At 46.2% G+C, this 27,902-nt stretch overlaps 1 protein-coding gene across 1 annotated transcript in view; it reads left to right on the forward strand.

The window, feature by feature from the left end:
- The window catches only part of LOC144942136 (uncharacterized), a 70,618-nt gene that overhangs the window by 34,547 nt on the left and 8,169 nt on the right, over positions 1 to 27,902 (forward strand). Inside the window, exon 3 of the mRNA XM_078868896.1 lies at positions 2,544 to 3,047. Within this exon, the coding sequence (XP_078725022.1) occupies positions 2,544 to 3,047 (504 nt within the window). The remainder of the gene's footprint in view (positions 1 to 2,543; positions 3,048 to 27,902) is intronic.

Consider the following 27,902-nt stretch of genomic DNA (forward strand, 5'->3'; position numbering starts at 1 on the left):
ACAGACACACGCATCCATATATAAAACTAACTAAACAATTTTATTTTATCTTCTTGGTTCTTTCGGTAAAGTCACGTAGAAGGGAAATAATAAAATAATATGTTTTATTATGTTTTATTTTTATTATTTTATTATTTCCCTTCTACGTGACTTTACCGAAAGAACCAAGAAGATGAATCCCTGCAGTCACGAAAGCTTTAAATCAAAATTTTATTTTATTTAAACTATATTTTCCATTTTACTAGGTAAGGCCCAGTGATCGAAATAGTTATCTTTTCAAAAGCGACCTGGCCACAGAGAATAGCCCAATTAAGTGGCTTGTCATGTGGAAATTTATATCAGCCAAATACTCTAAACGCTTGCTTCTAAATGTGGAGGGAAAAACCGGAGGACCCGGAGAAATACCCACACGACTAAGGGGGGAACATGCAAACACCAGATATATATGCGTCAGGGTCGGGATCGAACCCACGACCTCCTGTATACCAGGCAAGGTAGTTAACATCTTGCCACCATGGTACCTTTATCTCTTCGTAGCGCTGCCACTGTTGACTTCCCACCAGATGATGCGGGACTCGTCAGGCAATCCTCATGTTCCCGGACACGGAGGGATAGTAGTTATTAGCTTGTAACAATTCACCGCAGTTACATTACGTGCGTCAAACAGTGTGTTAATAAATCAATCACTTACGATGCATGGGACAAATATCTAAATATATGCGAGTGCATATATTTAGATACAGACTGGACAGGCCAGACAGAGCAGATGAGACGGACAATCAGACAATACAGATGAGACAGAACAGATGGGACAGAATAGGATTGATTTAATCAATTTACTATTTAGGTGGAGACAGAAAAAATAATTAAGGACCGCTGTGTGTGAGTGAAAAGTAAGAGCATTTAATTGTAAAAGTATTTCCCTTAAGTTGCGAATAGTTTTTTGGATGTAAATGATGTGAATTACAGGAAGAAACCCATCAACAAAAATTAGTTCACCATTATCTAGCTCCGTGTTGCAGTTGAAGTGTAAATGCAAATTGCACGTTTTGTGATGCTTCACTGTTCACAAAATTTGCCGAGTGTGTTTACAGCTGACAATTACCCCGAGCAAAAATGTAAACCCACACCCTGGAGACAGCCTCTCCATGTAATTGCTGCGTCTTGATCACGAGCCACATTTTAATTACAGAAAATCGCCTTCTCCAAAAGAAGCGCGAACTGACTAGACGCTAATTTAATAATGACAGTAGCCGCAGGGTTTGATGTTTTTTAATTCACACGTGTGCACGGTCTGTGATGGTGTCAGTCTAAACAACGTGTTCGGTTCCACCACTTGGATGTGAAGTCTATGAAGTGATTTAGGAATCTGCGTGCGTGTGCATGCTGACTCACGGCAACTGGGTCTGTCCCGTGTCCTCCTGCCAGCGAGCCTTCGACACTTCACATGACCTCAAACGTGCACCTAGCCTGGCACAAGCGCCGTGGTAACACCACCGCCACTTAGTGGCGAATGGCGGTTGTTGACTATATGAATTCAAATTGGTGAGCTTGTAAGGTTTTTGTTTGCTGTTGCTACTTTCTCCAATGACATTCCAGTTCTAATCGTTGCCATGTCTTAAGACGCGAGAACTTTCTTCCAGAGTTCCCACAGAGAGCGGCACGCCGCCTGGGTGTCGGAGCAGTGGTTCCCATCCCCTCTGGGCCTGGGAAACACTGTCAGCCCTCAAATTGTTATTCACAGACCACCGTGCAGTAAACAGTATCCCAACAAACGTGGAACGTTGTCCAGGGGTTTTGAAGCACATGGTCAAAGTTGGCCGAATGTTGAACCTTTACTGGGACGGTGTTTTGTGAGACAACGTCATACCTGCACGACGGCCTTGCGGACCGCAGAGAATCGCCCGTGAAGATAGCATTCCGAATTCCCCCTGCCTCGAGTCTTCGTTGAATGTCAAAAACGTTTCAACCTTCAGAGCTAGAAAGAGCCAAATGAAAATGAACAACCACAATTTCATACAATGGGACCTTTTATCTTGACTTAAAGCGTTCGTGACTGCAGGAATTCACATTCTTTGGGTCTTTCGGTAAAGTCACGTAGATAGGTTCAAAGAAAATAACAACAAAAATAGCAAAAAACGACGACGTTCCGATCACAACACAAGCGATCGTCATCGTCTTTTTTTCTCCTGATGACGATCGCTTGTGTTGTAATGGAAATGTCGCAGTTTTTTGTTATTTTTGTTGTTATTTTCTTTGAACTTATCTATGTGACTTTACCGAAAGACCCAGAGAATATTCAAATGGCACCTTTTGTTTTTGTTGTGGGGTCATTGGTGCCAATGCTGCAACCATGAACTCACTACGACGTGACGACCCAGTTCAATCACAGCTTTGCCAAAACATGGAATTCGAACCAACTATCTCTGTAGCGCTTGGCTCGGTGCCCTCACGTGAGCACTACCCCCCCCATACCCCTCCACACCCCTCCACCTCGAGCCACATGGCCAGACCTCCACTTGCGTTTCCCTCCACAACCGCAGGCGCGCACGGAGAGAAACGAATCGCGGGACGAGAACCGTCAACTGAAGCAGCGTCTCGACGGCCTGGAGAGGGAGCTCCACCAGATCCAGATGGAGAAGGACCGCGCCGTCGGCGATAACCAGACCCTGCGGGAGCACCTGGAGATGCTGAGGGCCTGCCTGCATCAAGCCGGCGTGCCGGACCCCACGGCGCGCGACGTCGACTCCCCCGCCGACAGGGAGGCGGGCAGAGGCGCGGACGTGGAGCTGGAGAGAGGCAGGGAGCTGGAGAGGCAGCTCCAGGCGGAGATGGAGTTGGAGCTGGAGCGAGAGCGAGCAGATGGCTTCATGAGCAAGTGGGGGCAGGTGCCGGGGTTGGCCCGGAGGCCCAGCTTTGGCGCGGAGAAGGAGGCAGCGCCACGGGACGGCATGCCGGGCGATCACCTGGCGACTCTTCTCTGCCGCGACGTGGGATCCGCCACCGGGGCTCTTCCTGTGCGGCGTCTGTCAGCTGCCCTCGAAATGGTGAGTGTGACAGGGTGAGGCCCACCAGCGTTGCTGACTCTGCGAGATTTTTCCAAATGTTTTCTTCTTCTTCTTGTATGTGTGTTGAACTTCTTTCACGCCGTACGTAGCCAACAGTGCTAATTGAAGGTGCTGGGGAAGGACAACAAACGAAACTCAAAAAGCAGTTCTAAAGAAATCAGTTGTCAGTCTACACGTGAGCGTTTCCACTCGGTTTTATCTCAAGCTACGTTCCTACATTGCTAAGAGTTCCAGGTCTGTCCAGCATAAGATGTTGTCCAATGTTCTAGTTTATCCTCTATTTATTGATCTTTGGGGGCACTTGCTTACCATGCCATCCTTTGTGACCATCTACCATCCATCATTGTTTCACGGTCAAAGTCATCATCAGCATCATCAGCCATGATCACTGCTGGATGAAGGCCAGTCCCCAAGTTATCGCCCAAGTATTGTACACAACGAGTGTTGTACTTGGTTGTTCCTGGCGCGCCTTGAAAATTCAATGGACGTGAGGTGAGTGTGCGTTATTACATTGTCTGTAGTCAAGGATGTGTCCTTCAACAATGCTTGAAGTCAGCGGACATGCACCAGTGACTACAGGGTAGGAATTCACAAAGGTGTTGTATCGTGTTGTTAACGTATATAGCCATATTTCCATATTGATGTCATAGGTCACCAAAATAGATTTCCTTTATTTTGGTGATTGGAAGTTTTTACAAAAGTCACAGAATGAACCGAATTGCTGTGTATCCTAAATGAGATCCGAATAGATGAAACTCCTGCGCCGTGCTGGCACTGGCGCTGAGATGGAGCGATTAAATCAGGGCACATTGAAAGTATGAGATTCGTCACGGCTACATTGAATAAAGTATGGTGATGCAAACAAAATGGGGGGGGGGGCGGGCCTTCGACCGACAGAGACTAAAAGGCCGATCGTCATTCGTACGTGGTTTCATTTGTATTGGGCCACAAATATCTACGAATCGAAATGTATGAGGAGCAGTCTGGATTATCCTAGTAGCAAAAGTAGCTACATATGCTACGGGCCCCGCACTTTCAAGGGCCACGCGCTAAATGCTTTCAAGCTATCAATTCCGGTTCACTGATTCTGCACTTGCTCTATTACTATAGTACTATACTGCCTTCAACTTTTATGAACGACTTGGTGTTGAAGGTTAGCGATTAGTCGTATTATCTGGCTGTATAGCAAAAAATATATACAATTACTTTACTATGCAAGTAAAATATTCGTGTTTTTTTTATTTAGGGCCCTTTTATAACATATGCTACAGGCCCCGCACTAGCTTAACCTGGTACTGATGAGGAGGCCCTCGTCCAGAAATGCATTGGTAAGAGGCTGTCCTTTTACATGTGCAGCATTACACGGCGATAATGCAGATTGCATGAACAATGTGTGCAAAATGCAAATCAAAATAGGAATCGGATGTGAAGATATCTCTCAGCCATCTCTTGCCTTTGCAATGACCTCGTCATTACAACGGTCGATGAAAATGAATTTCCTGGAAACGATTTAAAAGCTTCACTCGGAAGGCTGGAAAGTTTGTCTTAAGATAAAAATAAATTGCAAAAACAAAAGTCACGTACCAACAAGCTTGTAAACACGTTTGTAGAAATAATTAGTGAGGGGTACAATTTGTATTAGGATAAAAAACAATTTTTTTAAATAATCAAACAAGATAGGCATTGATAATTGTTTTTTTACCCTTCTATCTGGCAACCCCGAGCTCTCATACTCTGATGGTGCATTGTCTTTGAGTTGTGCACCTTTTGGAGTCATCTGGTCCAACCCATGTGAGACTAGGCTCTAAGGAAAGCTGTCTCGTGTGTGGACCAATCAACTTCAAGGACAGTGCATACATTATCAGAGTTATGTTTTTGTTTGCATTATGACTGCAGGTATTGTGGTCTATGCAAACATGACTCCTTGTAAAAAAGGTGTCAGTTTTGTTGCCAGATAGAAGGGTAAAAAACCAATAATCATATTTTTACTGGCAAATGAGGTTCCAAGATAGGCATTGAATGCTTTCGAAAAGCTGTAAATGGTCATGAAAAGCAACATACACATTGTGCCAGAAGAATGACAGGTTTAGTCATCGCGTATTTCCCGCGATGACATTGAACCGAAACGTGAAGACCGACAAAGGAAAATCGAACAAGAGATGAAAAGAGCACCGAGAGGGCACGGGGAGATGCACGATTTGGAATGACACTTTAGAGACTGAAAAAGCGACGCATGGCTCGGGGAACAAAAGTCAATTCTGAGACATCGCCGCATTGACTGTTAAGGAAACGTAAGTGGCTTATTCTTAGGTTTTTTCGGTAAAGTCACGTAGGTAAAAAATTTAAATTAATAAAAGTAAAATAAAAAATTAAATAAAAATCACGACGTTTCGGAGGCAACACAAGCTTCCGTCTTCAGGTGGAACCGTCATAGCACGATAGCTGTATCAAGTGAGAGAGATTCCAAGAAAACAGTCCTTGTATATATATTATTTTTATTTTACTTTTATTAATTTTAAGTTTAATGTTGTATCAAGTAAATGTGTTTACTTGTGTTGCCTCTGAAACGTCGTGATTTTAATTTTATTTTAATTTTACTTTTATTAATTTTAATTTTAATTTTTTACCTACGTGACTTTACCGAAAAAAACCTAAGAATGTGAATACTAGCAGTCACGAAAGCTTCAAATCTAGAAGTAAGTGGGCTTGGGAAGGACGCGTCCCTGGAAGGGATGGAATGGCGGCTGATGGATGAAACCGGTTACAGAATGACAGGCGAAAGATGGAACGAACTTTTTCCCATCGTCGGATGACCACAACATAAACGGAGCGATGAGGCCGGCTCGCACTTGACAGCGAGATGGATTGGGAAACATCACAGGTTTGCGAGGGACGGCAATGGGAGGTGATCATTTAGTGGTAGATACACAATGGCAGGTGATCATGACAATGACAGGTGCTGCATGCCCTTGCATGGGGAATCACAAATTGAACAAAATGGTTCGATAAATAAATAAACAGATAAGTCGTTTCGATTTAAAGCTTTCGTGACTGCAGGGATTCATCTTCTTGGTTCTTTTGGTAAAGTCACGTAGAAGGGGAATAATAAAATAATAAAAATAAAACATAATACAATAATTCTCACGACGTTTCGGCAACAATGCAAGCAGCCGTCGTGTAATAAGTTTGAAAAGAGCGTCGTTATTTTCCTTTGTTTCTGTCCAAGCTCTGGTCAGCTCCATTAGACATCAAAACAACTCTTAAAGGGTAATGCCCTGCCTGTTTCACTGAATATCCATACACTGGGCAACTCCATTGGGGTTCATCGTAGATCAAACCCATATATTCTACCCCTACAATTGCGGCTGCGGTGAGCTCGTAAATGGTGCGGTATAAAAACGGGCCACACAACAACAAACAGTCAGAGTGGAAACTCTTTCATAATTGAGTTTTCTGCGTGAAACAATAACAGGATATCTGAAAATGAAGCCTTCCCGTCACGATATCGGCCCCTGCGTATCATAAACATTCTTACCCCTCTCGTGTCGCCAAACGAACACAACAATATCACTTAAAAGCCATGGAACCCCCCTCATTGAATCCACCTGGGACCAGCGTTGCAGCACCGTATCCCAGGTGGCAAGATAAGACACTGGGAAGATCGGATTGACCAATTTGTAAATGTTCTATCGTGGCACGTAAAACGCAAGTGCAGATTGTTTTCTGATAGCGGCTCGGCAAGAGTCTTATCGGGGTTCTTCGCTAAACTTGCCAAAGCGAGCGAGACGATTGCCAACTGGCGCAGTGTTTGCCGAATAACCGCATAGAATAGTCGCGTTTGTAAAAAAATTTTAGAGGTTAATTTTATTTTTGTGCCGCGCTTTCGAAGCGTCGTCGCCGCTTCTCTCTCGCACACGCGCACACAAAGCAAAGTTATATTTAAACAAGTTTGTCTCCTGAACTGGCCCACACGCATGCACGCACGGTTGTAAATCACCGGGACTCATTCTGTGTCAGCTTGCAAATTGAACCTAAATTTGGCCACTCGCATGCTTTGCAAATTTAGCAGCAGCAGCATGAAGAGCGTTGGGAGTGCTCATGATCGTGGCTGTTTTTGTTTGTTTGTCTTATAGCCCTTCCTGTGTACAATACATAATTTACAGACGTGGCTTCACCTTCTAGCCACCACACAATGGCTCGTTGTCGGCCCAAGGAACCCCTCGGAGCCCCCGTAGCTATTCCGCTGGGACATACCAACGGCCAGACTTTAACAATCTGCCTCTAAGTGAACTCTGCTGTCCACAAAATCTGGCAGCTCAGCCGCTGGCTTTAAAAGAGGGATTGCCCTAAGCAAGTGTTCAGCTCAAACATCAAATGGCGCCAACAGGGCCAGCTTTGCCAGGCAGTTTGCGCACGTGGTGATTTGGTTTGAGCAGTACACGCAGGAGTGTGTGCGTGTGTGTGACCGCTCCGTGTCTGTTGTGCATGTCAAGGACTTCCCAAACTCAAATCCTCACAACAACACCAAACAACCACAATCCTATGTTGCCGTTGTTTTTCTTTCTAACCAAGCGTGTGCATATCAATAACGAGGTGATATTTTTCTTCTTGGTTCTTTCGGTAAAGTCACGTAGAAGGGAAATAATAAAATAATACAAATAAAACATAATAAAATAATTCTCACGACGACTTCGGCCACAACGCAAGCAGCCGTCCTCAGGTGAAGAACAGGTCTGTCGGAAAGACAGCGTCTGAATGAAACACCACCAGGCTTGGCAGCGTATATTTAAGCTGGGTTGGAGGGGGAAGCGCGAAAGATCCAAGAAGATGAATCCCTGCAGTCACGAAAGCTTTAAATCGGAGGTGATATTAACTAATGCGAGACGGGGAATTTCGGTTGAGCGCGAGGAACGTAGAGGGTGTCGAACCCCCGAGCGAGGTGACGCACGCCCGTCCAGCGTGGATCAATCGAGGCTCTTGCGATGTTCGTCATAAGGTCGTAATGTCATCACGGTGTGCGTGTGCGTGCCGGGTTTCATCGTAAACAGATGCGGTGCGTCTTGAACCTCCCCCCCCCCATCTCGTGGCACGCAGCTCGAGGGGGCCACCTTGTGGGAAGTGACTCCGCGTCGGCGTTGGTCACCGGTATCGGGAGCATCGCTCCGGTGTTGGTGCTCGGTTTTTTGCTGTTGTTGTTGTTATCACTGCCGGAGAAGTACTCTCGTGATACATTTAGGTTCACCAGTGGTACACGTGCCGTGGCGTTTTTAAAGTGGCAGAAAAAATTGTCACACTTCATTCGAATGGCTGAGAATCAGGCTGATATCCATCACACACACACACGATAATTTGGTAAGCACAAAAAAAAATCTGCATTGTGGTTGTGCCCTTCCAAATGAAGAGAGGGCACCATGGGAATATCCCACGGTGCCTCGTGGTCCCGCTGCTGTCTTGTAACTGTACATATTTACTCCTCTGCGCCACTCCACTGCTGGATGAAAGTCTACCCATGCCGTGTCATCGTCGGGGCTATTGACCCTAAATCTTGACTTAAAGCTTTCGTGACTGCAGGAATTCATATTCTTGGGTTTTTCAGTAAAGTCACGTAGATAGGTTCAAAGACGATTGCTTGTGTTGCGATCGAAACGTCGTAGTTTTTTGGTATTTTGCTTATTTAATAGAATCGTTTCCACCCTATATATAGTTATCAGACACGTGGAGTTTCCCTCTCCGATTGTGAGGGCCTCTACTGCAAGAGAGTTCCAACTCCACTGGAAGACAGAGACAGAAAGTTGTGTAATAAACTTTGTTTTCGAGGGAAAAATAGCCGAGCGAACAAACAAGTGGCAATGGAATTAAAGTAGAATCCTGCTCCAAAAACCCCCCTATAATGATGCTGTGCTGTGTATTTTTAAGTTTATTCCATCGCTGTCAATGCCTTCTAGCGGAGTTGTAAATCTCTTGCAGTGGAGAGGCGCTCGCAAACCGGACAGGAAAACTCCGAATCGTCAATTAAGTCGAATCGCTTGACTGGAATCACTGATCCAAAATCCTGTCATCCACCTGCTAATTATTATTCCTCTCATCAGAGCATCTGTGCGGATAAGAGGAGTCACCTAGGATCCACCACTATCGGCCCCCGAGTCAAATCGGGCGAGATGGCGTTGCGTCACGCTGGTTGATTCACGCGGAACGCCGCCGACTTTAAACACTTTTACACGCGTATCGATTTTCAAGCTTCGTCGTACTGCTTTTAATACACGTGTCCGTGATGCAAGATAGCGTTCCGAAATTCCGGCAGAAGAGTGGCCACATTTGGCAGCCTACGACTTAAATCGGTAGGATTGGCAAGTTTAAGACTCCATCGACTGGCGGTCGGGATTGGAAGGTGGATCCTAAGTCTCACCCCTTCACCCATCACCCTACCCCACAACTGACCCACCAGAGTGATGAAGTACGGTCGAACAGGACCTGATGGACCGACACACAGAGTGGGAAGGGCATTCACAGAGCAGTGGACTGATAAAGGGCCTGTAAATTATTATTACTAAAGCACAGTAGTTGCTTAGTGAAGGGTAAATGTTATTCCTGCGCCGAACATTATCTTGCCCTCTACGCGTGACATTGATTTTACCTTGTATGTCAGCAAGCTTGGGCTGGCCCGACGTTCGATGGTTACACGGTGTTATCGCTGTACACTTAGTACAGACAGAGCTGGCACCATCCAGTACGGCATGACCACTGTGAGCTGAGGGTTACTGTCACCCATGTAACGTATTGCAATACGTGCTCTGTAACAGTATTTAAAGCAGTCACGGCGATGAATAATACTGTTAATGCGAAATTAACGCCAGCAACAAGAGATAAAATAAAAATGTTATTGTTATTTTATTAATTTTAATTTTTACCTACGTGACTTTACCGAAAAAACCCAAGAATATGAATCCTTGCAGTCACGAAAGCTTCAAATCTAGAAACAACAAGATACATTTACAATTCGTTTACCTGAGAAAACATCAACGAGTTTACAGACACTTTCAAGGAAGGTCCTAAACTTGGAATGTAACACAGAGTGCACAGAGAAACCCCGTACAGATTTGAGGCAACAGCACTCAATCGTTCACGTGAATAGGTCAAAAGCAGCACCGTGACTTCAAGCACATGACCTGTGCATGAGCTACCAATCTGGTCAGCAAATCGCTGGATTCCAGGTGCAGACCAACTGTCAGGCCTGTGTGTCACATGCCCCCCTCTCCCCTCGTGGGCTGGCAGCACCACCGCCTCATGTCCTCGGCGCGCTGAGGCAGCAAGTGCTCTCGGATGCTGCTCGGGGAGCGTGACCAGGGGAGGAAATCCGTGGGGTCTCGTGGGGTCCCGCTTCTCGGAAACGTCCACCGCATTCCTCAACATCTCTTTTCTTTTGCGAATGTTTTCCGACCGCCACCCCCCCCCACCCACCACCACCACCAAGGAGTGAGAGTGCACTTGGCGCAGCGAGCAGATGTGTGCGCCCCGCGATCGGAAATACAAAATGAAACGGGCCCCCGGATGTGTCGTGCTCGCATGACAACCCCCCCCCCGCTTGCTGCGAAGGTTAATTTCGGTGAAGGTCTCGTGATTCTTTTTCATTTCCGAGTGCCGCTTGCGGAGGTCAGTGTTTTCCCACTGCGCGCGCGCGAGGGCTTTATCCAGATTTTATGATATTTTTGTCCGTTTCCTTTTTCGATTTAAAGCTTCTTTCGTGACTGCAGGGATTCATCTTCTTGGTTCTTTCGGTAAAGTCACGTAGAAGGGAAATAATGAAATAAAAATTATTTTTTAAATATATATTATTATATTATTTTATAATGTTTTATTTGTATTATTTTATTATTTCCCTTCTACGTGACTTTACCGAAAGAACCAAGAAGACGTTTCCTTTTTGTCACTCGTATCAATTATGCAGCGAGGAAACGGAACAAGCTTCTGCTGCTTCTTTAGAGCGCTTTGTGAACGCTTGGCCAGCTTCTACGCGAATCAAAACCGCCACGAGCCAGTACTTGGTAGGTGAAACATCTTCAATGGGCTTGTCTATGCCTACCTAAATTCCAGCTCTGAGAAGAATAAAAAAAATCAGGTTGACTGGCATACGACAAACTCTCTAATCTCTATTGCAGAGCATGGAGACTGATGGCCTTAATCTAAGTTATCTTGTGGTTGTTGTTGTTGTTTGACTTGCATCCCACTGGGATATTTGCACAGGGTTGGTGTACGGTGATTTTTTCTGCAATATTTTGCCGTCTTATCTTGGATTTTCTGTTTGCACATAGTCACTTTAAGATGTTTTCTTGTTCATGTTTTTTGTTTGTTGCGGTTGCACCCGATTCAAGAGCCGAATGGCTCACAGGGCTATACCTAATAAATAAAATTTGAAACTTTGCAAGGGGGGGGGGGGGGGGGACTATGTCCTGAAGTCCTCCAGTGGCGAGCAGACCTCGACATTGGCATTTAGCTACCGAACATATTGCCATCATATGCAAGATTAGGATTGTGTGGATGTGAAAAACCCCATCTCTTGAAGTAATCTCAGAAGCAGATCTATGATGCCTTCTGCAGGCCATTCTCTCACACGCAGGGTATTCGCCGCCCTGTAAAAGTTCTGAATGTACATTTTTACTATGATTATGACTTTAGATTAAAAAAAAAATTGATATCACAGGGGATTGCCCATTGAGCTTGCAAGCTCTATTTTTTAGGGAGTTCCCCCGGAGGGATAGAATATGAATTTTTAATAACTCAACAAAGCAGCATTGTTACAACTGTCCAAGTAGGACAATTGTAATGTATGTATGTTGAACTTCTTTCGCACCGTGCTTAGCCAACTGTGCTAATCGGAGGTGTGGGGGAAAGACAACAAGCTAAACACAAAAAGCAGTTATAAAGAAATCGATTTTCAATCTGGATGATTTTAAAGTGCACAGCTCCAGTGGATTGCTAATATCGGAAGGAAGATTGTTCCAGACGGTCGCAGAAGCGCATCCGAAGGCTCGCGATGCAGTGACCGTCTTTGTTCGGTGGGGGGAAATATGTGTTTTAATGAAAGGTTATTAATTTATTACACCATTTGTATGTGAACCATAAACAATTTGTATGGCATGATGATATGTGTCGCGATGTTTGATTGTCTATATACATAAAAAAAGATTACAACATATTTAAAACAATTATTTCATATCCTCAATTATTGACAGTGTATTGAGTAACTGAATTAATGTCCTTAATTATCGAAGTCAAATGAAATAATTTTCAAATATGAAAGTTGTTGCACATATTAAAGTAACTAATATATTATACTTTTGATAATCGACCATGTGTAAAGAATCAAACATAGCAACTTATATCATTTCGATTTAAAGCTTTCTTGCTGTGGTTTTCACACCTGATGATGATTGCTTGTGTTGCAATCGAAACGTCGTGAGAATTTTATTTTATTTTTAATATTTTGTTATTTCCCTTCTACGTGACTTTACCGGAAGAACCAAGAATAACTTTTATCATGCCATACATGACATTGCAGCTCTTTCAGCATTCAGTGCCGTCTTTAGTCCTGCACATTGTGTTGCAAACAGCACCACCAGGTGGCACTATCAGATAAGGGCTCTGATGGTGATTCCAGCCAAAATAATAATTACAGCTTATGTAGATAGCGCCTTCCATGTGACAAGCGGGAGAGGGTGGGGTAAGGAGCGACTCCAAGTTAAATAAGAAATGTCTTCTGAAAAAATAGAAATTTATTCAGGCGGAAGGACTTTAAGATCCCAGCCGAACCAGACTCCTGGCAGCCTTGGTCAGAGAGTTCCACAGTGCGGGTGCCATGTAAGGGAAGGCCGATTGCCCATGAACGTCATGGGGTTTATAAATGACCTATACCCAGTAGGGCCCCACAGAATCTTACAAGGTGTAACACTCAGAGCTCCACACAGTTGGATTCAAGAATCCAATGCTGGTGATACGCCAATCCATCTCAGTATTCACCGGGTACAAATCTGCTAAGCTTCTCATATCTGACGGGATCGGGGCATGTTGAGAGTAATCTGGTCATAGCAATAATAAACAGGACCCTGCGGGGTGGGCTGGTAGGAACTAATAACCAAAGAATATAAACATAATGTATTATTACACTTGTTAAGCCAGGAAAGCCCCACTGAGTCAAAAGGTTTTTGTAGGGTCCTGCCAAGTGTTTGCAGTAGGGGTCGATGTTGATACACGGACGGACGGACGGACGATATAATCTATTGGTGGTCTGGTCCACTTCGTTCCTACCAGTATAATTACAATGTATAATCCTTCGTCTAGCCACTGTCGTATGAAAGCCTTCCCACGCAGTGTCACTGTTGGGCCGCGTGAATAATAATGTTTTCTGAATATTACACGTGGAAAAAACTGCAGTAACTAATTAAGAATGCGGTTTCCACCACAATTAGTAACGTGTTGCTCGTGAGCACTTGGGGGTCGGGGGTCAGGGGGGCAGGGGGTGGGGGAGGGTTCGTCCAAGAAGCAGGGAGGGCTGGCGGGTGGGGGAGCTGGCGTTAGACGCCGCGGCACGAGGGGTGTCAGGTTCGGGTTTAGTTCCCTTCGCGCCACCACGCTGAATGAGCGCTTTAACATTTGACCATTAACGACGTCTTGACCTTTCCCTTTCCACGTGTGTGAGCAAATGCACTGCATCTGAGGCTATGTGAACGGACAAGTGGCGCGCCCTATGGACCTATGCAAATTCGCTGTGGCATCTGATACCTCGTAGAAGATGGTTCCCTGCCTGAGCTGCTTCTGCGGCACAGCGATGCCTGGAACTGATTTCTCTCTCTCTCTCTGTCTCTTCTATATTTGAGGCAACGGCAGACGTAAGGCAAGGAGTCTTACCCCAACCTTATCTAAGCCATGATTTTGACATCTGATAAGGTGGAGGTGGTCTGTGATAGTCTGTCGAGCAAAATAAGGGGATCTTTGTGCTTGGCCGTGTGTGTGTGTGTGCGTCTGTGTGCAGAGTGGTAGTGTGGCAGTTAGCGCGCTGCGCTATGAACCCGGCGACCTGGGTTCGAATCCCGCTCACGGCCAACACCAGTGACGATTATCTTTACCGGTCCTGGGCCTTCCCTAGGTCGACTTCGGCCCCAAATTAGTAGCTGGTGCGGTGTGTAAACATCACCACTAGGGAGACAAAGGCGGCTGGGCGTGGTGCTGACCACCCACCCCCTCGTGTGCCGTGCCGTCCTTCGTGGGTGCTCGCTAACAACACTTGCCCCAACAGTCTGTTGAGGCTGTACGGGAGAACTTTGTGTTTGAAGCGGTGGAGCAGTGGTTAGTGCACGACACTACTAAACCCGGTAACCTGGCTCTGATTCCCAGCCATGGAGACCATCAGTAGCAAGTCGCGTTGGCTCCTATTGGTTGACATGACCTTGCATTAGGATATCCTGTGGTCTGTAAATGTCAGCACTTGGAGCAAAAAAAAGGCGGCCAGGCATACAGCTGGCCATACTACCTCCTTGTGCAATGTACTGGCGCTGACAGGTCCTCAATAGCAGCACTTGTCCCAACAGTTTGTATGGCTGCAAACAGAAAATCTTTGTGTTAGTTACGGGACCTTTTTTGCCAGTATCAAAGTATGAAAAATATGAATGTTTTTTACACTTTCCGGCAAATAAAACAGGTGTTAGGATGCCGAGTCTCGCCAGTATCAGACCAGAGAACGCCAAAAGGCGAACAACACAAAGACAATGCACGCATCAGAGCATTTCTATCTCGGCGTGAGCTATAAATGCCATGCCATAAATAAGTTTGTCTCTGGTGTAGACCCATCAGTTTCAAAGACAATGCATCACATATTATCAGAGCATGTTTTTTTGCATGTTCAGCGCAAGTACGTGCGGTTGATGCAGACTTGATTCCTTGCAAAAGGTTTCCGTTTGGCGTTTGAACATCTTACCAGAAAGAGTCCAAACCAATTTTTATTGTTCATACTTTGTGTTAGTTATTGTGTTTGGATAGGTTGGTAACATAGTGGGTTACACACTGGGCTACGCTCGCTGGCCCTGAATGAGCAGCACCTGCGGCCATCATTGTGGTGGTGTGCGTTGCATGCGTGTTCACGTGATGGGCAGCCGTCTTGAGTGGGTCGCATATTTCCACGTGTGTGTGTGTGTGTAGTGCGGTGCTACGAACCTGACAACCCTGAGTTTGAATCCCCACTAATGGCCAACGCTGGTGGCAATTTTCTGTATCGGCCTTTCGCCTCGTCTAGGTCGACTCGGCCTCAAATGAGTACCTCGTGCAGTTGTGTAATCATCAACACTGAGGAGACAAATGTGGCCGGTCGTTGCACTTGCCCCAAAAGTCTGTTGAGGCTATACGGGGAGGGGGGGGGGTCTTTGTCTTTGTGCGCACCGTCGCCTTGACACGATGCCACCGCTACTTAGTGGTGAGTGGAGGCCCGTTTTGTTTGTTTATTGCTGTGTGCATGTTGGTGTCAATGCCCATTTGGCTCGTCCGTTTATCTTCATGGCAGTTACGTGGCGGTTGCAGTGGCTCGTGTGCGACGTGCTCTGTACCTGGTGACTCGAATGTAATTGCTGGCCCCCACGGCCAGCATCATAGCATCAGTGGTGATTTGACATCTGAACTGGTCCCAGGGGAACCATCCCTAAATTCATCCAAAGCGGCCCACCCACCGATGAGGTGAAGGACGATGGAATAACTCCCTTGAGCGACACGGCATGAGGATGACTTCGTCCAGCAGTGGATTGACAGAGGGCTGGGAATTATTATCTTGTATTGCAGGATTTAAAAAAAAACAAAAGGATGGGGGAGAAGGGGACAGAATTTGGTGGATGGGTGTGCGCGCGGGTCACTGCGGGGAGCGCCGTGCAAAGCCGAAGCGTGTGAGATCAAATCCCTTCTTTTGTACATTTTAACACGCCCGCTCTTTAGCTCCAGCTCCACTGCTAAGTGCATTTTGTGCAGCATCAACTGAACAAACAACTTAGATTACAAAAAAACACGGAGCTATAAAAACCGCGAGGGGCTGGATCCCGGCGATCCAGACTGCACTTTACACGGAACCGGTCTGCCGATTTAAAAAAAAACCCATCTAAAATGCACATGAAATGGAAAGATATTGTTAAAATAATAGAATAGTTTCCACCCTATGTACTTTGTAATATGTTACGTAAGTTACATAAATGCATGATAGAATGCATGAAGGTAATACATAGTGTTTAAGTATTTTTATTTGTATCAGTATTCCAACACATAAATGTACACCAAAACCTCACCAATCGCGGGGTATAAACCGTCGCACATTTAACCATGCGCGCCAAATGTGTTGAAGTTACGGTTCGCCGGTCGCCCCCCCCCCCCCCACCGTTCAAACCATTCGTGATTGACCGCGAGATTCCTGTACGCATCGTAAAGACGGACCGTACAGATACTCTTAACTGCACTGCTCGCGATGATGCTGCTGAGGAAGAACACACGCGACATCTTTTCTCCATTACGTCTCAATCTCGTCTCATTCTCGTCTCCACCTCGTCTCCCACGCTGCCCATCGCAGGTCCCAGGTCACGCGGCGTTCCCAGCCTCCAGTGAGGAGGCTCAGCCGCATCGCGATTTTTCTGTCTCACTAAACTTTTTTCTCACCATTCTGTACATTTAGCGTGCGAGTTATATTTAACACTGTAGGAGAGAATACCCACATTATTTTACATTCACAACACTTCCCGATTAATGTGTTGTGGTGGAAATCCGGGTAACGTAAAACAAAAGGAGTGGGTGGGTTGTCGTATGACGAAACCGTGAACCAAACCACGGTTTTTTCCCATTTGCCTTCAAATTCGCCGGTCGCGGATTTGCCGATTGCGGCTATTTTCAAGAACGTAACCCCCTCGATGGGCGAGGGTTTGGCGCATATTAAATATAGACACGTACTGCCGAGTACACCTGAAATACACGCACATGTAAGTATTTTTGGGTGCTACGGCAGTGAGATATTAACTACCTTGCCTGGTATGCAGGAGGTTGTGAGTTCAATCCCGACTGTGACGCCTGTATAATTTGGAGTCTGCGTGTGTCTCTCCCCGTGGTTGTGTGGATTTTTCTCCGGGTCTTCCAGTTTTTCCCTCCACATTTAGAAACGTGCGCTTAGAGTATTTGGCTGCGATACATTTCCACGTGATAAGCCACTTCATTGAGCTGTCATTTGTGGCCAGGTCGCTCCGAAAAACAGTAGCTATATCGATCAGCGGGCCTTACCTGGTAAAATAGAAAATATAGTTGAAATCGTTTTTTTTTTAAACATAGATTTTATTGAAATCGCGGCTAGTCAAAATGTTCAGCTGGCCAGCACAAGGGAGTTTCTGTATATTAATGTCAAACGCTTACATAATTTTCGTTGCTGAGCTCAGCACCGCCCATTGAGCACCGTGATCATATTTTTCCTGTTAACACAACGTGAAAATAGAAAGGTGGCTGAGCGTGGCGAGGGAGGCGATGGGTGGAGGAGGTTGCGATGGAGCGCGTCAAAGGGACAGAGCCGGAGCCCCCCCCCCCCCACTCTCCACTCCCCTCCCCAATCCTTGCGAGAGAAAAAAAAATGGGGTCACAAAGGTTTTACCAAACCCCACAAGGCATTTCCATTATTTAATCCATTACTGGCCTTGGCTTGTCTATAAGCGAAGTTGTGGCTGTCTGTCCTGTAATAGCAATGTGTCAGCTCTGTGTGACTTTAAAAAAATAAGTTAAATTAAATTTTATAATGGATGGGGTGGCTAACGCTGACCTATAGAAGCTCACGTGAATGCTGAGATATTTTTTATTTCTTCAGAGTTCAGTGATTCTGGTTTTCATTTGGAACAGTTGAGGATCGGATGTAAAACACCATGTCAAAATATTAGATGCATATTTTCCGTTTCATCCTTTGCGATATTCGTTTATTCACTCTTTGCATCTTCAAATCATCAGTGATACGCTCCATTGCCCCTGACGCGGTTATCTGGCTTGACCACCTGAATGTGAAATTTGTAGCTGTTGCTTTGCATTTGCATCTACATCGGCCATACGAAAGAAGAAGATATTGAAATCGTACGCGTTTTTTACCCTTTAGGGCTGGCGAATATATGCATTTCCGGCCTTACGCTTGTAAATGCACGTGCTCTTAGGCGACAGTCGCATTCCACGATTAGAACAAATGCAAGTTTAGATTTGATTTGGTTAAAAAAAAAACTTAAGTGCCTTTTACATCATTTGTGCGCCGCGTCTAAACTAAAAACCGAAATCCACCGGGGCTCTCATTAGCCACTGGGCCACATGCAGGCGGGGCCCAAACCACGGACGCTCGCTTCGTCGGGTAGGTATGGGTTACGACTGCATAATGAGTGTTGGTAGATTGTGTTCCTGTGTCTAGGCCATGAGAGGCGTCACGTTTCATTGAATGGGGGGGGAGGGGGGGCGTCTTCGAGGGGGCTCAAACCTTTTGCGCGGAAAAATTTAACGGCGAGATGCGTTTTGTACTCGAGTATTTTTTGTTGATTCGCAGACGCGTCGCGTACGCGTCGCAGATGCATTCCGCGCGTCCACCGACTTACTTTGTGAACAGGGTGTACGAGGTGTTTGTTGTTTTTAACAAACAAAGAACCGTTACATCGCTGCGTAAGTTTTCTCGGTTGAGATGTGCAGCTCTGGGTCGTGTTTGCTGCGGACACCGCGGTGTCGTCGTTCAGCATATGGTCGGACGTTTCGCTGGCAGCATGTGCAGCGAAACGTCAGACATCGTGCCGAAGATGCACGCGACACAACGCAAACATTACATTGGAGAGCAATGTGTGGACGTGTGTGTATTAACTTATGTGGGGAGCGGTAGTGTCGTGGTTAGTGCGCTGCGAAACCCGTCGACCCGAGTTCGATTCCCACTCACGGCTACCAACACCGGTGACGATTATCGGAACCAGTCCTGGGCCTCCCCTCGGTCGACTCAGCCTCAAATGAGTACATGGTGCTGTGCATAAAAACATCGCCACAAGGAAGACAAACGCGGCCGGGCGTGGTGTTGGCCACCCACCCCCTCCGTGAGTCGTGCCGGCCTTCATAGGTGCTACTCACTAACAGCACTTGCCCCAACAGTCTGTTACAGGCTATACGGGGTATCTTTGTCTTTGTACGGTATATACTTATACAATCATAGTTATGTTTTTAATTGAAATATGTAATATATCTGTAATAATTTCCAACTTTTCCCACCCACGTAAGTGATGTGACATAATTAACCAATTCTATCTTGACCATCGCAATGCAATTTACAGTGCGATTTGAATTTGTGAAGCATCTAAGTGCAGTGACATCTCAAGATGCTGAATGAAAAAGAGCAAAAACGTGTGCGTTATATCATAAGGATAGACGAGAGGATTTTTATTACGTAGGTTTTTACTATTAAAGAAAAAGGAGGGAGAGTTATGGAGAATGTTACTCTCGGTGTTGTTGAAGACATTTGGACAGATGGAATGGGCGGGTTGAGGGGGGGGGGGGAGTCCGAGGCAGAGGAGAACAGGACGGTCTTGAGGCCCCGAGTCACCGGTGCGGATAGCAATTGGCAAAGGAAGTTTCCAGGCAGTGAGGGCAGCAGTGGAGAAGGAGTGAGAGGTGCAAAACGAATGGGCATTGACTTTTGTCAGCATTGACTTGATATCTCTTCAATTGTTGCAGCACACAGCAATCGCAAATACGAGTGCTTGGTGAATTATTTTGTTCCTGTGCAATTAATTCCCAAAGCTTTTGCAGTGGTCGTGTCTAATGGATTTTTAAAAGAAGAACGTTAAGCTCTGGAACTGTGGGAGGAAGGGGGGGGGGGGTCCCATTCATCAATATTTTAGTTTTTGCAGCTGAACCCTGGTCAGCCCCCTAAGCCGATCACTTGACTAACTTGTACAATATTTATTTTTCTTATCTCGTGTTTAATCCCCTCGTATATGTGGGCGATATCTGATTGGGATCCCAGAAGAGGCAGAGAGGTATATTTTGCAAGTGTTTACACAGTCTGCAGATCAGTACAAGATGTGTCTGGCTGATTGGCGGCTGGGTCTTGTCAGTAACCCTAGGTCGCTCTGGCAAGGCTATCAAATGTCAAGCACTTTTACATCTCAGACCGAGCAGCGAAGAGCTCTGGTTTTTTTTGTGTTGTAAAAGAGCGAGCGCGCGTTGTTCCATCTTGTTTCTTGCGAATTGTTTTTGCCATTGGGCGAGTGGAGCATCACGACGTTTTATTTGCAGCGATGACTTGCGATCTAAGTATATTTTATTATTTAGTTTGACGCGGGAGGAGAGAAATTCATATGCGTACATGAATTGATCTTGATTTGAAGCTTTCGTGACTGCAGGAATCCATACTCTTTTTGGTTCTTTCGGTAAAGTCACGACCGCTTGTGTTACCATCAAAACGTCGTGATATATAATTTTTATTTTATTTATTTTATTTTATTTTTCTACCTACGTGACTTTACCGAAAGAACCAACGAGTATACATAAATTAAGTTTGATATTTTTACCATTCCTTTAGCGGCTCCGGTGCGAGACCGTACATTCTGCGGCGTTCCCACACTCGACACACAACGGCACTCGTCAGCTACGACAGGGTGGGTTGGCGGCTATTTCTGGGTGCACGGCGACGGTTTTAACGCCGAATTCGAGCGAGTGGCCACCGCTTTAAAACAGCACCGGTGATTATTCACGCACTCAAACTCTGACGGTCATTCATCGATTCATCGCGGTTAATTTCCGGCCAGCTTCACAACATGCAAACCTTGCCAAATTATCTTGATATTTATAACCAGTCCTTTTGTGTTTTACTCCGTGCTGCGTTTTTGTTTTTATCGAGCCAATCATTTATTTACCCACAACATGAACTTTTGTGTGTCACAGCCGGGCAGGAATTGGTTTAACGCAACCGCACACATAAATATTACCATGCTCCCAGCCTGTCTTGCCTTGATCAGATTTGCCTCTCAAGATGTAATTTCATACTCTGCCTGCAGTGAGCGCTTTTTTTTTTACCTTACCTCGGGCGGTGCAGGGACAGCGGCTCGTCTCCCCAAAACTCCGGGAGCTGTTCACAAAAAAAACCTCGCAGCACTTTGAGGCACGGGTCCCCCGCTAAGTGCCCCGTTCAAAGCGTTAATTCTTCTTCTTGGTTCTTTCGGTAAAGTCACGTAGAAGGGAAATAATAAAATCATAGAAATAAAACAAAATAATAATTATTTTATTATTTCCCTTCTACGTGACTCTACAGAAAGAACCAAGAAGATTCATCTTCTTGGTTCTTTCGGTAAAGTCACGAAAGCTTTAAATCGAAGCTTTAATTATTATTCGATTTCGCTGCAAAGATTTTTAAACAAGTCCCACCGTTCCGGTGGCTCCATTTGTTTCATCTGTCCGGTGATTATTAATTTGGTTTTGTTTATTTGTACGTATGCGCGCCGTGTGAAAATCCCTTCTCGCCGTTGTTGCGCAGTACGTTTTGACTCAAGTCTCTAGTTCTGCTGGGTGCAGTTTGAACACGATTTTTAAATGAGCATGTTGGTTGGAGCTTCAGCTTTAGGGGGTGGGGGGGGGTAGCGGGAGTGAAACAGAAGAGTCGCCCACTTCCTCTTGTTATCTCTGCCACTTTCCAGCTTCCGTCCTTCAAGAATCCATCCTACGCCGGAGCGGAGAGAGTCTCACCGCGCAGAGCGGCTTTGTCAGCGCGACAGCGTGAGCGCCCTAATCAGAGCGCCTTCGCTCAGACATCCACGCGAAGATGCGTCTGGCTCGAACTTTTCACATCTTCTCAAACGCGCCACGCGATGCCCACTGCTTTGTGGTGCGTTGCCTAACAGCGAGCTGTCACGTTTGACCGGCACAGCGGCCCACGTTTGCTTTCTGTGACCTTGAAACCTCTGTTCAGCTTTGCAATTGAGCCCAACTAACCGATGCGCGTGTGCGCGCATATAACACGTGCTCAACGCCTAGCTGATGTACGTGTGTAGCCCACGGACTGTGATTCAGCGGTAAGCAAACTACAATTATTATTTTTAGGGGTATAATTGCACGTTGTTTTAATGCCGATGTTTGTGGCTGTGCCTGGAGTGTACCTCTTGGGTTGACGTGCGTGCCTTGAAACGAGCTGCCAGTGCAGAGTGCGCCACCAGCGCCGGGGAGACAAAGGCAGCCACGTGTGTCACCGGCTCCGCTAGCTCCTCGCTTCATGTGTCGCGATAATAGGCGGTCGCTAACGTTGAGTGAAACACCGTAAGCAAAAAAAAAACATTGCAGGTTCGTTTTTGAAATGTAAAATCGCACACACACTCACATGCACACATGAACACACGCAAAGACAAAGATCCTCTGTATAGCCACCCAAACTGTCAGGACAAGTCCTGTTAGCGAGCACCTATCAGAGCCTGCACAGCCCATGAGGGTTTAGGTGTGGCCAGCACGACATACAATTTCCTTTGTCTCACCGGTCGTTATTTCCACGTGTTGAAGGCCGACTTCACCAATTGACAGTTACGATTGGTGTTATCTATGGACGGGAATCAAACCTAGGTCACCAGGACAGACACACAGACGTACACCCACAGCATATATATGCCCTCTGTGTTGTGGTTGTCACTGAAATAAGACACATGTCAATTGCGAAAATAGTTGATGAGGTCCATTGGTAGCGTCGCCAAGATTTTTGCCGTTCTCTGGTTGTCGAAAAGCATTGCGCATGGATGCTTGAAAAACGATATTTTAATATTTCTATACACTTCCACACCAATCGCCTTGTTTCATTTTAAAGCCACGTGATTTTCAGAGAGCGCGTTGCCTTTAATATTAAAGCTACATTGTGTTAGCGGAGATACCTGCAAGCTTGTTCCGTGCAAGAAGAATGAATATTAATAGAGTAATAAATAAATAAATGGGACCTGCGGCGCCAGCTTGACGCTGGCTATTCCTGGGATCTCAGGGAAAATGAACATACAGCGCGCACGGAGAGAGCCTGAAAATGAATTCCATTATGCAGAGTGTGTATGGCTCTGGATATTTCCAGGACAGTATTTCCACAGCCCTTTGCGTGCAATAGAATAAACTCTGACATTGAAATCAGCTCCGAGTGACGTTTTATCCTTGTACTCGTTTCTCTCCCAGAGACATTTTTGTCATTAATCGGTTCTTTAAACCTTCTGTTCTGACCAGACGAGAGAGCCCATTGCGACGACGTCTTCTGACGAGGTGATCTGGGATCTATCGGGAAAATAAATTCAGAAGGACAAAAAAAAACCCCACAGAACGATAGAAAAATTCAACATCACAACAAGGAAGCGATTTGTGCGGGAGAACACCAACCGCGTGTATTTTTATGCCATTTCACAATTTTACGTTTGTGGCACTTTTGTCGATCCACTGTGTGTGGAGAACGCCTCCCCGCGTCCTGCGGGCCACGAGGTTTATTTGACCATCGTGCACCACGCTGAGCAGTGCCCGTTGGTGAAGGCGTTGAACTTAGACGGGAGAGGATGGAGGTACAGTACTGTATAACAATGCACTGCCCTCTGCTGCTCACCAAGTATCCCACACGGCCTATAATACCTGTTCTGCACGGTGGTCACTCATATTCTTAGGTTTTTTCGGTAAAGTCACGTAGGTAAAAAATTACAATCAAAATTAATAAAAGTAAAATAAAATAAAAATAAAATAAAAATCACGACGTTTCGGAGGCAACACAAGCTTCCGTCTTCAGGTGGAATGAATACAGCATGCTTGCTGTATTCATTTACTTGATACAGCAAGCGTGCTGTGACAGTTCCACCTGAAGACGGAAGCTTGTGTTGCCTCCGAAACGTCGTGATTTTTATTATTATTTTTTTTCTTTATTAATTTTGATTTTAATTTTTTACCTACGTGACTTTACCGAAATAAACCTGAGAATATGAATCCTTGCAGTCACGAAAGCTTCAAATCTAGGTGGTCACTCATTCAAGCACTATCCAGGCTAAAACTTATTAGCTTCCGAGATTTGATGAGATCAGACATTCATTAAAAATGTAAAACACAATTACCTGCAGCTACACAATTCATGGGCTGTACCACGAGTGTATTTGACTCACAAAGCAAATAATGGTCTTTAAAAAAAAAGCCTCCAAACATTTTTGGTTGTCGTTTTTTATCGCTATTTTTACACAAAGATATTATTTTAGCGGAGGGAAGCGGCGACGTGATTGCGATGAAGTGAGGATAATGCCGTTGCCGTCATCATCACTGTCTTCGTTGCCCTCGTCGCGAGAGCGAGGTTTGCAGCATGGGGCGCAGCGTGACACCTCGCAGCGCGACTTGCAAATTCGCGCGAGCGAGCGCTATTTGCACCGTTCGTTATTTCCCATTGCGTCCGAGCATCTACCAAAATGTTTGTTTTTCCTCTCTTTTAATATAAACCCATGTGATATTTTTCAATAAAAAAGAGCGGAGTGTTGTTGAGGTTAGGAGGATGAGAGGGGAGGGGGGCGGGGAGAAACATCCAGAAAGAGTTTTTCTTTCTCCTGAGTGCCCCATTGTTCCGCCACATAATTGCCCTTGTTTGAGAAAGTGGCAGGACTTCATGTAGGGTCGAGGGGGGGAGAGATGAGTGGTAGGGTGCATTTGGGAGCTGGTGGGAGGGGTGCTGGTTGGGTTTGTGGCTGAGCAGCCTCTGGGTGTCTGCAGTGCGGTCTCCCGGCTGCTGTCTCACGTCTGTCATTCATCCGCCTCTGTGCGCCCCCCGCTCCTCCTCGTGCCTTTTTAAATGGGGGTGCTGTGTGAGCCACAATGGGGGTATTCATTCATCCCCAATGATTAGCACTCTCCCTGCCGCCCCCCCAACTCTCCTCCCATCACACAGCTCACCTGTGCTCGCCTCCCGTTAACCTCTTCTCCCGATATCAATTGTCAATCTATCGTCGCTTTATTTATGAGGCAGTTTCTACGTGATTAACGCATAATGGAGCTCGGCGATGAGACTTTGTGTCCTGAATGTGGCTTAATTTGAGGCAGCGTTGCTGTCGTTTATGGCAGAGCCTTGACGTCCCATATGACGAAGACACGGGCTGGGATGGCTTTAACAAAAATGAATGTCCAGCAGACAGAACTTGACAACATTAAAGGACAAGGAACACAGCGTTTCTAGCAGGCACAGAGGCTTAAATTGCTCAGGGAATTAATTTATCGCGTATTTTTTTTTACGGGATGGAAGGAATTGGACCTTCTGCGACATCCGGTGTATGTCAAGATTGAACTTAATTCAAATGTCACGGAACGAAACAATAAAACAAATATGCATTGCTCCTTTAGACATGTTTATTTTAGTATTGCCTGAGAGAATAAGCTCGCACAATGCATGGAGTCTCATCGATGGCCATGGAGCTGTACTGAGCTGGCGTTTGGAAATGCGCACCATCTGATTAAAGCATTAGCCCTGCAGCCTAGCTTGCAACACTGTTATTTCCGAATCTGTGCTCGGAAAGAGAGTGAAAGAGGAGAGAGAATACTCACCATCCAATGGAACGTGCCCCTTTGAAACCACGAGGACCTACGCTAAACTTAGATGCTGCAATTTGACCCCGCGCGTCCTCACCAATTATATCAAACATGCAAAATTTAAAATGCGTCGCTGGCCGGGGGAAATGCTGCTGAATAAATGCAGTGCTGCTGCGGAGAAGGTGTCTTGACTCGCGCGCACACAGCGAGAGCCAGATGGCTAATGCCACATGTCCACAATCGTTTGGCGAGCGCATCCGTTGGCCCCAGGTATGGCCCAAGTTGCGTTCTATAGTGAGCATCATCATGGCCTGCGTCCAAGGCCCCAAACTCGACGTTCCACCAAAGAGATTCCTCTGCCCCCCGCATCCCCTCCCCCCATCCTTACCCTGTAATTAAGCTACCGCAAGCCATAATCTGTTATTATTGTTAATTTTCACTCTGTTCTTCCACGGCTGCTTGCGGCTTCCTCTTGGTTGAACTGAGACGTCGCTGACATCGACTGCACATCCTATGAGCACAATGTAAGGTGGCTAGGAATTCAAACATGTGACAACAAGTTGGGGCGAACTGGTCTATGTTTTAATGCTGCTGCTGCTCGAATGTATTCTGGGTTGTTTACATGGCTTTCCCATCCAGTCCCCCCTCCCTTCCTCACCGTGTGATACCTCTGATTTGAACCCATCGCAACTCCGGTACATTTTAAACGAATGCAGACGACGGTCCCCTTAGTGTAGTCAAAACGTCGATTTATTAAAACGTAGGCGCCCCCAGTTTCTTGTTATGATGGCACGTTCTGTATCCGTGTCGATCCCAAGACACCATGGCTGATTGAAATGATGGCCCAGGTGAAAGCACACCTCTAAAATTACAAAAGATCAAAGCACTGAGCTCACAAAACCCACTTACTGAGCTCCCTTTTGCCTCTTTTTTTTTCTCCACTGCACAACTGAGCCACTTTGGGGCCGTGCCGAGTTGAACCGTCGACGTCGCACACAATGAACGAGTCGAGGTGCATGTCGATGCCACAGCGATGCTGAGCGTGTGCTCGCTGAACTTCTTTCTCACCGTACGCAGCCAACCGTGCTGATCGGAGGTTCGATGCTGTGCTCTCGCAATGCACCGATTGGCTTCGCACGTAGTGAACGCGTCGTTCATCCCGCCCCTGGTCATGTATCGTGCGTTGGATTTCCAGTTCGGCACGGCAAATAGCCGGAGAAAACCACCAGCATTGAGGTGGTCGCTGTGTAGCTCGGTTCGGATTTGCCAGCGGAAAAGAGGTGTTCGTATAAGCTTGGTCCGGTAGGGCTGCTGTGAGAACCCCGGTTGAGTCTGGAAGCCCAGTTTGCGAATTGAAATGATACACTTCGCAGTAGTCATGGAAACAAGGCATCAGAGTGATGTTGATTGTGGGGCACTTAGATACACAAATGCAATCTTGGCAGGGGTGCCTAATGGCCAGAGCACTTGCCAGTTACCTCTTGACCAGCTTGAGAGGGCTCGGCAATTTGACTCCCGCAGCCACCAGTGTGATGGGGTGGTAAAGGTGCATGCCTGCAATTTCATGCTCACGTCAATGCTGGCAGAAGGACCTCCACTACAGAGAAGTGTCGATAACCCCTCTAGACCAGTGTTCTTCACTCATTTTAAGAGGCGGGGGGCCACTTTTTGCCGATACGACATCATTGTGAGGGTCGCCACACATTTGAAACCATTGGGGGGTTTGACAGCAGCACGATGATGATGGGTGGGGGGGGGTCTCACGTGTTGTTGTGTATTGTCGGGGTTCGCACGTCAGGGGCCACACTAAAGGCCGCCAGTGGCCCGCGGGCCTTGAATGAAGAACACTTCTCTCTCGAGAGAGAGAGAGGGTATTTGGCCTCCTCTTTCATGTTGGCCACACATCTTGGAAGGGGTGAGAGTACCCACACTTTACTCCACCAGTGCGTGAGCTGCAGATCCATGAACTGTGGTGTACCCAGGGTGGAGAGACGCTTGTGCCTCATTTCAACTGCCGTGCAATGAGGTCGAACCGGTGATGTCTCGATTGCACGTCCAGTTGTGCTGACCATTATTAACACCACGGTAGCATTATATCACGTGACATTACTAAAATGACCTGTCTGCAGTCGACAATAAACAACCTGTGACATCATTCACAGGATGAGCACCATGGGTGTTGGTGTTATATTGTGAGCTAAACAACTGCCTGTAATTTCGTTCAAATGAAAGCAAAAAAGCGTGATCCAAAATGAAATTCCCTCGATGCTTTTAAGA

Source organism: Lampetra fluviatilis, chromosome 26, assembly GCF_964198595.1.
Source record: "Lampetra fluviatilis chromosome 26, kcLamFluv1.1, whole genome shotgun sequence".
NCBI classification, from domain to species: domain Eukaryota; kingdom Metazoa; phylum Chordata; class Hyperoartia; order Petromyzontiformes; family Petromyzontidae; genus Lampetra; species Lampetra fluviatilis.